At 33.8% G+C, this 12,714-nt stretch overlaps 1 protein-coding gene across 1 annotated transcript; it reads right to left on the bottom strand.

Annotated features, from left to right (window-relative positions):
* Positions 1 to 3,610: 3,610 nt before the first annotated feature.
* Positions 3,611 to 12,492, bottom strand: LOC140775026 (probable aldo-keto reductase 2). The gene is made up of 5 exons (XM_073118286.1): positions 12,191 to 12,492; positions 10,501 to 10,701; positions 4,740 to 4,912; positions 4,559 to 4,661; positions 3,611 to 4,193 (listed from the first exon to the last, which is right to left on the bottom strand). Exons 1-5 carry the CDS (start codon positions 12,398 to 12,400, stop codon positions 3,855 to 3,857), a joined length of 1,026 nt encoding a protein of 341 aa, XP_072974387.1. The 5' UTR covers positions 12,401 to 12,492; the 3' UTR covers positions 3,611 to 3,854.
* Between the last annotated feature and the right edge of the window lie 222 nt (positions 12,493 to 12,714).

Below are 12,714 nucleotides of genomic sequence, written 5' to 3'. Positions count from 1 at the left end.
AGATGATTCCTTAAGGGTATTTTAGTAATTTTTGAACTAGAGTCACATAAACCATATAACATGGTTAATGTCAGTTAGCTAAAGTAACGTTAGGGTATTAAATGAATATTATAGGAAAAATGAGGGGTCGCGTTATAAAATCCCCAAAGACGGGGTGCGAATCATAAAATAGGTAAAATGTAGGGTGTGATTTGTAAAAATCCCTTAACAATAACACAAACATAAATTTTAATTAAGAAGACATTAACCATAAGTTTAAATCATGCTCCCTCATAATTTATATGAGCAGAAGTTTTAACATCTCGATTATTTAAATACAATAAACACCCGATTGAATTGTCCTTGCAACCAATAAATATTGCCTCGAAGCCTCTTAATTCCCATGTTAGAAGAATAAAAGTACAGCAATGTCACGATATATTACTTAGAAATTTCACTTGAGGTAAACCTTCGCCCAAAGGACCTCTAGACATCAACAATTCACCCTTAGCCAATATCTAAGAGGTTTTAGTAAACCTAATACACACATTTAGTCACTTGTCATAAAAGCCGATAAGTGAGAATATAAAGCACATTTTTTAAGAAAAACAAAAGGAAATAAAATAAAAAATGAAATAGAACTAAACAACTTTAGAAAGCAATACCAAAACAAATAAGGTGCACTATGAAATATCAAACAAGTGACAATCGTGCTGACAGTTAGTCTACCACCTAATTTTTTTCCACTTTGACTAACTCATCTCACAATAGGATAATTTGTAGGGTGGCAATTGGGTCGGGTTAAGCGGGTTTGGGTTGGGTTAGATTTGGGCTGAGTCAATTTTACCCTAACATGAATACGACTCGATTAATAAACGGGTTGCATTTATTATACACAAACACAACCCAATTATTAAATTATTAACAAGACACGACCTATCTAATCCGTTTAATTAACGGGTCGTGTTAACACGACATAGTAACACGACCTGTCTAACTCGTTTAATAAATGGGTCGTGTTAACACGATACGATAACACGACCTGTCTAACCTGATTACCTATATAAAATTTAAAATTTATTAATTTATTCTATATAAATAATGTATTAAACAAACAAATTAACCTATTTTCATCTCAAAACTCATTCAAACATAAAATTTACAATTCTATTAATTCATTATTTATATAGGTAGCACGAGTAGATCCCGAGCACGAAGAAGAGCCATCGCTTTGGGAGGAGCGCCGACGACAGCCATCGGAAGGAGCACTGACGATAGCCACTAGGAGGAGTTGCTAGATCTGAAGTCGACGGGATGGGGGGACAAAGCTCCCATCTCCCCGCCGTCGAATCGTAGATCTCGACGGCAAGGCGATCCTCGATGTCAATTAGATCGCCGATGTAGCGGGCGCTGTCGCTGATGATCAGGTTCGGCTGCTGGTTGCGGTTGAAGGAGAAGACCGCTACGAGAGGGTTGCATCGAGAGATGGAGAGGGGAGGGGTTGCCATCCACGGGAGGGAGCGGAGGATGGGGGTGTAGGCGAAGCGGGAGGATGATGACATGGAGGCAAATAGGCACTGCGGTGCCTATTGCTACGCTCGAGGTGAATTTTTTTCTCTCCTTTCTTTGAGGCAGTTGGAGAGGAGTGGAGAGTGGTGCGTGCGTGTTAGGGTAGATGTAATTAGCATTTTAGTCTTTATATATATATAAAGGGTCAAATGGGTTAGCGGGTTGACTCGACCCAACCCGACTCGACCTGACCCATATGCTTAAACGGTCAAACGGGTCAAAACTGGTTAGTAGTATAAACCTGAACACGACCTGATTATTAAATGGGTTAGGCGGGTTGACCAGTTTACGACACAAATCCGATTAGACTAAACCCAAATTCGATTAAGAGTCGGGTTATTTGGTTGGATCAAATTTTGCCACCCGTAATAATTTGCACATCTAAACAATTGAGATACTTGGTAATCCTCCATTCAAGGAACTAAACGCATCAAGGTATATTAAGGGTCAGTTACCAATACTGACAAGAATAGTTGACAACTCTATCATTCAGACTCATGGATAAGGTTGCTTATCTACTCGAATCACCACATATGAAGGAAGAACGACAAATTATAGAACTCTTACTTTCTAGCCCTTTAACTCATCTGCTTCCTTAGTGCTAAAGATAATTAGTAAGCAATTTAGTCGATTTAGATGCATAGTTACACATTAAGGACTTACTGACAACAATTTTTCAAGATCTTATTTGATCACTTATGAATTTAAAAAAATAAAACCTAGATGTTGCTGTTTCAGTCATAGTTATTACATGCACTACAAAGATAATAACTGCTATTACATTCAATAAATGTAAACTAGAGTAATAACTACGAACTATAATAATAATAGTTGTGAATCACAAATATACTGACTACGAACTACAAAAGTACTAATTTGTACAACTCTCTTCTTTTCATATGAGCTGAGAACAATTTAGGAAGAAAATCGTAAAAGAACCATATTTTTTTCCGACAAAAATAAAGTGTCTTTTGGGTACAAATCACCCATATTTTCTTAACTAGTTGTTAGGGAAATATTTTGAAAGAAATTTTTTAATTTATTCCTATGGGAAAAGAATAGGTCTAACCTCTTTTACTTTTCCTATTTTGAGTAAGAGTCTTCTCCTCTGTGCACTTCTACCGCCATCGCTGCTGCCGCCGCCTCCTCCTCTTTCTTCCATCTCTCTTCTTTTCTTTTTTTTTTTTCCAAACAAGAAATTTTGAGTCAATCCCCAAAAAAAAAAAAAAACTCCATGCTGGATCCTTTATTTGCAGCTTTTGATTCCTATATTATGTTAAAATTTTGCCCCCCAAACATGCCCTAATTGAAATTGTTGGGCAAGTCTAGCTTGATCAGAATAGAGGGATTTGGGTTCCCCATCCAAGAATAGAGGGGTGGTTGTTCAAAGTAGAGATCTAGTCACATTAAATGTTTGATTATTTTCCTCTTTGATTTTTTTTTTTAAAATTTTGGCTTGTAATTCTAATCTTGTGTAGGGCTTAATTTACAAATAAATAAACAAAAAGAAGAAGAAGATTCTAATTGCTATATTTGAAAATAAACCCACTAGATAAGGCGAACCTGCAATTTTGAATTAGATCTCCTTCAGCATCTCTTGTCCATAAAGACCACTCCAACTGGACGGCAGTTATTGAGTGAACTGCATGCGCCCTCTTGATAGTTGAAGCAGATGCCTCGGATAGTCCGATATGTTTTATCTTTCCTTCTTCCACTAATTTCTTGAGTTCCCCCATTTAATGGTAAGAAAATTTACATCCCATGGTTTAGGTAATAACTTAAAAAAAATTTATATACAATGCATATAAATAATGCAATATCCTGGGGAACCGCCTCAATGGACATGAATAGCTCAACATATGATCTGAAAATATAGTGCACCTTAAGATGACTTTACTTCTAGATACCTAAATACCTAATAGAAGTTTGATATGCGAGTTGAGTAAAATTGGAAGGAAATAAAACACTGCAAAACTGTAGTCTGGTTAAACCATAAAGCAATCAGGTACATGAATCTGTTTTCTTGTATCATTTCAATATTTCATACGTGACAAGAACTCCATTATCTCACAGGACAAATTTTGGTGATTCTCATTGCTGAACAAATTTAGTTAAACAGCCAGATGTTACACATGCTAGCTAGCATTATTCTGGAACTCAGAATCATCATTCATGAGACAAAGGATAACACCATAACTGCAGTTACAATAAAGTCGCAAATTCAATTGAACGAGAAACTGAAGTACTCGAACACTGTCAAAGCTATAGAGGAGCACATAACAAGGGCTGCAGAGAGAGCAGAATGATCACTGTGCTTTCCATGAAGACAGGGGAGGGGTCTCTGAATCTTTCCACGTGTTCGCTGCGCTACCATACCTATCACCCTTGACAGCATCTGCTGAGGCATATGATTCGAGTTCAGCCATTTCTTCAGGAGTGAGTTTCACTGAGAGTGCTCCAATGTTCTGATTGAAGTTCTCAATTTTGGTGGTGCCAGGTATAGGGCAGACGTCGCTTCCTTGATGGTGAACCCAGGCCAATGCAAGCTGTGAAGGGGTGCATCCTTTCCTTGTAGCCATCGCATTTACACGCTCAAATATGACAATATTCTTCTCGAGATTCTCGGGTTGAAATCTAGGCATATTCTTTAAACCGAGAAACAATATGCAAGTACAATTCAAGATGCAAGTCAATTATTATTTTATCAATAATATACATACTTTTGAGGCTTTTAAAGATCCTTTGTAATTTTTGCATAGATGTGGTTGAAAAGTTGGAAATTAATTATCAGACTGATAGGTAATAAAAGAAGAACACATGAACTATTAAAATGTACATGATGTAGATGAACCAAATATAAGATAATGACAGCCCAATATATGAGAATGTATCACTTGCCTATTAGTTAAGTCCGTTGATTGTATCATATGTGTATGAAATTGTGTGTGTATATAACTATATACACACACATAGACATGTCTATATCTAAAAGACCAAGAGAAATTTGCACCTTACGAAAGTCCTGTTCTGCGAGATTATCAACCATCTTCGGGCCACTAGAAAGGAACCCTCTACCTAGTGGACTATATGCAACGATTCCAATACCAAGTTCTCTGAAAAGTACATGATTTGGCAATAATAAGAAGCTTATAAATCTTGATTACTATAAGTAAAGAACATATAAGCTTCACCTGCAGGTTGGAATTATATCTTCTTCTGCATCTCTTGTCCACAAAGACCACTCAAGCTGGACAGCAGTTATTGGGTGAACTGCATGCGCCCTCCTGATAGTTGAAGCAGATGCCTCAGACAGTCCAATATATTTAATCTTTCCTTCTTCAACTAGTTTCTTGAGTTCCCCCATCTATTTGCAAGGAAATATTAAATGCTCTATCAGTACAAGCGGTCTCAACAAATGTGTCCGTAGATACTATATAAGATGGCAATTCAAATTAAGGATCCAATAATCTTCATTTAACCAAGAAGATAAAAGATGTATATGATCATAAACGTAAAAGAGATTGCATAATCTGTATTTATTTAAAGGTATCACCTGTACATTGTGAAGCATCATGGTTGATGTTCGTGTTGCCTCTATTAGGTTTATTTATACTTAAATAATTAGCAAATTATATTTTAAAATATAATTTATATTTATGTAATGTATATAGATTTTATGTATGAGCATATGTATAATTTATGAAATATTTGATAAAGAATATTGAAGTGGAAAATTAATTTTGAAGTTAAAGTATTCGAAATGATTATAGAATCGTTATTGAAGTACTCAAATGGTGTCATGATGGTTGGAGAAATATGAAAAATTACCAAGGACACATGAATAACCACTTTACATCCAACTGTTTATTCTGTCGCTCAAATGCGTTCGAATGTACTTTGAAGTTGTTTGAACGTACCATGCAGCTGTTCGCATATACAGAGAGCTTGTTTTGCCCGTTCAAATGCACCCTATAGTAATTCCACATACAAAGGTGACGTTGACACACATAGAGATTCATATTTGGCCGTTTGCAGCGTGTTCACACTTTAAGTCGTCATGTTTAAACGTACTCGAATCACGTTCGAATGCACCCACATAATTTGTAATTTTTGAAGTTACGTGAGATCTGATTTGACTTTATCTCTAAAAGATATTTATCTTATTTCTAAGAGAACCCGTGAAGAATCTTTAAAAGGATATCTTATATCTAAAAGATATTTACTTTATCACTAAGAGATATTTACTTTATCTCTAAGAGATATTTACCTTATTTTTAAAAGTATATAAAGATGTTTAATCTAACCCTAGAAGTGCCCCATCGTTCATGATATTAAGATCATCTTTTGAAGGCTATTGAAAATTAATTCTCTACTTTAGACAGAACGTGCTAAATCGTTTTCATCTCAATACATCTACATCAGATCTAAAAAAACTACGTCTCGAAGGTCATTGAGATTGAAGAATGAATCTCAAGAGTCACTAAGGTTTGGAAACCTATTACCGAAAGCAGTACATCACAGGGTCTAATAAGTAAGGTTGGTACCAATTGAGTCGTACGAATCGACGAGTGATCTATAAGCTTCTTATTAACTGTTATAGGTTTTAATGATTAGTTTTGATCCGAGTTTGGATCTGTTATTTTTTACTCAGTTTGAGGTTTTTTTACGCAAAAACTTATGTTTACGATTGTGTTTCTATAGATCATATCTCGTAAGGCGTTTCTTACGTTTTTCAATTGGTGTCATAGCATACCTAAGGATTTACATAAGTTCTTTAGTTTTTTGTCAATTGGTATTAGAGCAGGATCTCTTAACTTAGAGAGAGATCATTTAGGAGATGAATTTTTGAGAAAAGGTATTGATAAATCTCCCATCTTAGATAAGTCCAAAAATTTATGTTGGAAAGATACGATGTATGCTTTTCTAGAGTTTAACGAGGATAATGATATTGATGTTGAATTGATTAGGCTTTTTTTGAAGTGATTAAGAATTTTTTCAAAAAATTATAAATGTGAAAAGAGAATATTTGAAAGCAATTATCAAGAGGAAGTAATTCAATGTTATGAATGCCAGGGTTATGGGCATATCGCTCATGAATGCACTAATTGCCTTAAGAAAAATAGCAAGACTTTGCAAGCCACTTGGAATAATACTGATGATTATAATGATGACGACTCTAAATCCGAAAAAGAAAATTATATTGCTTTCACTACTTCTTTGTTATCTCTTGAACTTTTTAATAAATCTTTGAGTGTAGATGAATAAGATCCAGATGTGATAGATTTTGAAGATGATTCAGAATTACAAAGAGCTTACAATAAATTGTACAAAAAATTTTATAAGAGCAAAATGATTAATCTGAAACTTGTAGGACAACTCAAAGTGATGAAAAATAAAATTTTGATGCTTATTGAATTAGAACGACTCTTATGATGTGAAATCATTCTATTATAGAGTTATTATTGGAGCAATAATCACTTGTGTTAACATTTAGTATATTATCTTTAAGTATCTTGATTTATTTTTTGATATTCTTTATCACCTTTTATGCTCATCTATTGTAGTTATTTAAATTCAATCCTTATATGAGCATTATCTCATTAAATGTTATTTAGATATCTTAATCATTAGAAGATATTCATTGTTTGACCTTTTGAATTAGTTTCACCTTCCTAATATTTCTCCTTAATAAAATATCAATGAAAAGAGCTATCATGTGATTAGTGTAAAATCCATCTTAAAAGTGTCCAATTTAACACCATCACTTTTAGATCATTCATGAGTTATCTATATTTTCAATATAGTGCATTGTAAGAAAAGAGCTACCCAACTTGTGTGTAAAAGCCATCATTGCACCAAAAGGGTTATTTAATGTAAAATAAAAAAATAAAAAATGTTTCTGAATTGAAAGAGGAGAATGTAAACTAAGTTTGGTTTGACTTCAGTTTAGTATTTTCTTTTGACGTTTAATGTCTTAGAGTTGCCTTAAATTTTCATGCTTTATTAAAGTGAATTATCAAAATACTATAATTGAATATTTTCTTATAACAATTTTGAGTGATCAAACCGCTTAGTTTATGATATGCTAATGTAAAGATTTGTGCACATATTTATTCTTGACTTTATAATGAGTCTAATTTTTTTCATAAGTGATGTGAAACAAATGGATCGTTAGAATTCTAGAAACGATGATGGTTAAAGAAAGAGAAAAAAAGAATGGGGTTTCACACCTTCATTCTCAAATAGGGTTTCACACCCAAAACTCACATTGGAGATCTCAAAAAAATTTCATTTCTTCATTAACCCCGATTGAGTAAAAAGTTGGCCTATATATAGATCTTACAAATAACAATAAGCAAATAAGACTCTAAATAATTACGAAAAAGCAAATATAACCCTAAACACCATAAATAGCAAATGTATAATAAAAATAATTGACTTAGACTAATTTCCTAAAGGAGGAACTGCACTAATACATGCGCCTGTGTAATATATCATTGATGTCCGCATCAATAAATTAGTTTAAAATTTGAGTATATCAACTTAGTTTAAAATTTGAGTATATCAATAAGTTAGTTTAAAATTTGAGTATATTATTGATGATATGTGAACTCAAATATTAAATCTTTTGATTTATGAATCATTTTTGACTTTGAATACTTGAAAATTGTATTTGAGACTTATAATATGTCTGTGCATTTTGAAATTTATTGGTTGAAAATGATGTAAAATAAACTATAATTTTGAGGGAGAGCATGATTGCATTGTTTGTCAATTTATGATAAAAAAAGGGGAGTGATATATAATGATTTAGTTTGTTATTGGTTGCTTAATTTATTATTATGGCCTCACAGGCATTGCACTTAGTATGAATATTGAAGTTGTGTAGGACTTTTGATAGTAAACAAAATTTATGCTATGCTCTATTAGAATATATCTACATTGTTATAGATAGACACTTTATATTTTAAGAAATTATATTTTGTTATAAATTGCCAAAGGGGAAGATTGCTAGGTTTATTTATAATTATGTAATTGACAAATTATATTTTAAAACATAATTTATATTTATGTAATATATCTAGATTTTATGTATGAGCATATAAACAAGTTATGAAATATTTGATAAAAGTTTTGAAGTGAAAGATTAATTTTGAAATCAAAAGTATTTGAAACGATTTTAAAATTATTATTAAAGTGCTCGAATGGTGTCATGATAGTTGGAGAAGTATGAAAAATTACTCAAGGGCACAGAAACAACTACTCTGCATCCAATTGTATACTCTGCCATTCGAAGTGTGTTTGAACGCACTATGGAGTCATTTGAATGCACTTTAGAGTCGTTGGAACGTATCCTGCAGTCGTTCACACATACAAAGGTTCATATTTAGTTGTTTGCAGTATGTTCACACTTCATATCATCGTATTCAAACGCACTCAGGCCGTGTTCGAATACAACCATGTAATTTGCAATTTTTAGAGTTACATGAGATTTGATTTGACTTGAATTTAGTTTTATTTCTAAGAGGTATTTATCTTATTTCGAAGAGAATCCATAGAGAATCTTTGAAGAAATACTTATCTTATCTCTAAGAGATATTTATCTTATCTCTAATAGATATTTATCTTATCTCTAGCTATTAAAGATCAATTCTCTACTTTATATGGAACGTGCTAAATCGTTTCCATCTGTGTATTTACATCAAGTCTAGAAAAACTACGTCTCGAAAGTCACTGAGATTGAAATATCAACTTCAAGAGTCACTAAGGTTTGAAAACCTTTTATAGGAAACAGTGCATCGTGGATCTAGTGAGTAAGATTGGTATAGATTGAGTCGTGAAAATTGGCAGGTAATCTTTAAACTTCTTGTTAACTGCTATAGGTTCTAGTAATTGGTTTTGATTCAAGTTTGAATTCGTAATTTTTTATTTGGTTTAATATTTTCACATAAAATCTTTTGTGTTTATGATTGTCTTTTTCACATTTTATTTTCTGCATGCTATTATCGATAGCGTGTAATAGATCATATCTCCTAAGGTGTTTCTTACATTTTTTAATTGGTATCATAACATACCTAAGAATTCATGTAAGCTTTTTAGTTTTTTTCAGCCTCAATGATAAACTTAAACTATCCCCCTAAAACCACTCATATTTGAATGACTGCAACCTTTTCCACATTTAGGTTTCATTCGGTGCGTTACTCTTTCATCATTTAACATAGGGATTGCTAAAAGTAAAATTCGAGAAAAATAACTAATTAAATAGGATATCCTACATTTGTTATTTACATAAACCTGAGATGACTCAAGCTAGCATACTCATATACTTCTAACTAGCGCAGCATTTTATAACAAGTGCAAAAACAGGATTTTTCTATCCTTTTCCTGACGAACAACCGTGCAGCCAAGCCCAATAATAAAATTGATGATTATATTTGATTTATATTAAACATTAATGGAGCAGCATTGAAGGACAAACAAAAGAAGAATTAGAAAACAAAGGGTTTTTCACATATCACCACCTATATTTTGACCAGAAAAAGTCTTCGTAATGTATGAGGCTCCTACCAATAAAAGTCTTGCAAGAAACCTATAACTTCTCAGATGTAAGTAAGTCTTGTTGTCACACCACAAATATACTTGTAAAACCTTTAGTGGCAAAAACTAACTATTTTAATGCACTTACAAATTTTTATTTTCTTAGGTACATTTATGATAACCACCTCATTTGTTCTAGCAAACTTTTCTAGTATATTCTAGTTTTTGACAAAATATCCTTCTTCTCATACTCTTTCCACCTTCACAAAAAGCCACTGGAAAAACATCTTTCAAATATATTTTAACAACATTTCCTATTAACGAATAGGAGGTGGTTCTTTCAACAAATATACTTGAATAAAATATAAAATATATATGTCATTGACATTAATCTGAAGAAGATGACAAACTCACCGTGACCTCAATCGGCACATTGTTATCCACACGATGTTGGTAATAAAGGTCAACAAAGTCAACGCCAAGCCTCCTCAAACTCGCCTCACATGCAGCCCGGACATATGCTGGATCCCCACGAATCACCCTCTTTCCATCAGCAAAACTAATCCCAAACTTGGTGGCCAACTCCATCTTCTCCCTAACCCCGCCTTGCAAAGCCTGCAAAACATCAAACATTATATGGACATCTTAAAAATCGCAAAAAAAAATCAGTGAAAACTTTCCATGCAACACCCACATTCAAGCAAATTTACAATTTGAACCCCAAATCCAATAAGATAAGATACAAATTTCAAATGACACCGATATTAGTAGTTCTGTAATCAACACCCTATCTTTAAACTATTTATAACCAGGTCTTTCTTTTTTACCTATGATTTTCATATAAAACCCTAACTAACTTCTCTTAATCTTAACTATGACTTATGTAACTTAATAGATGAAGCTATTAAAGTATCCTTGATACTTTCTAACCTCAGCCACACATTAACCAGACTTACTAAAATACCATTGAGAAAAAGGTCCTTTGGCTTTTGTAATGGTACAGTTGAGGCAAATGCCCGAAGGAAGAAAGGCAAATAAGTGTATTTTAGGCATTTTTTGAAATTAACCCAGGATGCCATATCAAAATTATTGGCAAAAATAGATGTGCCGGAAAGTTTTTAACCAAACTTGGCCTCTTTGAAATCCAAATCACTTAATACCGCCCAAACTTAAATACCAAAAAAGGTCTATTTTGGATACTTTAGGTGTCAACTCGTCAAACTCGAAGAAAACCACTAATATAGTTAGTGTTTTACGTTAGATGCAAAATGTTAACTCAGTTAAAGCTTTATCCCAAACATAAACCGCTGACGGAATTGATACTTTACATGTTGTAATCAGATAAACTAGAGAGAGTTATTGTGTTGCAATCGGAGAAAGTAGAGAGAGATATCAAATTGAGATTTGGATTGGATAAACACAATTATAAAAGGTAAATTAATCAAACCTAGAGTGGATTGAGAGGGTGGAAAATCCTTATGTAACTCTAAGGAGTAAAGCATCGATGGAATCAGCATTTTATGTTCGAGAGAAAGCACTAACTAGTCTAGCAAAGTAAAACACTGATTGTTTCACCAATTCTTTCCCCAGATGAGGAGTTTTTTTTTCCAAAAGAGAATTATTTGGCTATTAAGTATTCAGAGGTGGTATATTCAGCTATTTACAAACCATTACGTTTGTAAGTAGGCTTAGTGTTGTTAGAAACTCAAGGCCGGGTTACAAAAGCTTGAGTTTTTGACCAAACTCGGCCTTTATAAATCCCGACCTTCTCAATCTAATCCAGATTTCATTATTTACCTGTTTTATTTATTTGTGTTTATCCAATCCGATATCTCTCTAGTTTATCCGATTACAGTATATTAAGCGTGGCCTGAATATTTTAAGTTCCAACAAAACGATTTGGTCAAAAACACCGAAAGCCTGATCACAAATTATTAAAATATAGGACGCTATTGAAAATTTCGCTAAGAAAAAAAGGAGCAACTGGCAAGTTGCAATTTCCGAACAAACAACATCAAATTCACTTAAAGGTAGAGTGTCTGTTATATGCAAATTTCCCAAAATCGTTGTAACTAAGAATGGATCGTGGGGCCGAGTAGCTGACCTTGCCGAGGAGGAGCTCGTTGGTGAAGGGGCCGTAGATGTCGGAGGTATCGAGGAAGGTGACGCCGGATTCGATGGCATGGTGGATGAGGGCGATCATGTCGGGCTCCGGCTTCGGTGGGCCGTAGAAGGCCGACATTCCCATGCATCCGAGGCCTTGGGCGGAGACCTCGAGGCCTTGGGAGCCGAGCTTGATGCGTGGAATCGCCATGGAGGATCTCTCTCGCGCTTTAGATTTCTGGTGAAAGGAGTATCGGAGGCTATGAAAGAGGGTTGTTGGTTGGTAGCTGATAAAGCGTGATGGTTGGAATGGTTGGTGACGTTTTGGTATTTGGGGTTGGGTTGATGATGGTCAACGGAAGCTCCTGCGTCAGCACAAAAAATAAAGAAATTATATTTACCATCCTTAGGCATAAATTTACTTAGTTACTAACTTTTATTTACAGAGTTTACGGTTCTATTTAAATTAAAATTATTACTTTTTCAACATATTTGACTAGTCTATAGATCGAAAATGAAGATACT

Source organism: Typha angustifolia, chromosome 1 (assembly GCF_048772165.1).
Source record: "Typha angustifolia cultivar Huaian chromosome 1, ASM4877216v1, whole genome shotgun sequence".
In the NCBI taxonomy this organism is placed as follows: Eukaryota; Viridiplantae; Streptophyta; class Magnoliopsida; order Poales; family Typhaceae; genus Typha; species Typha angustifolia.
Note: the sequence above shows the minus strand (reverse complement) of the source record. Positions and strands in the feature narration are given on the sequence as shown.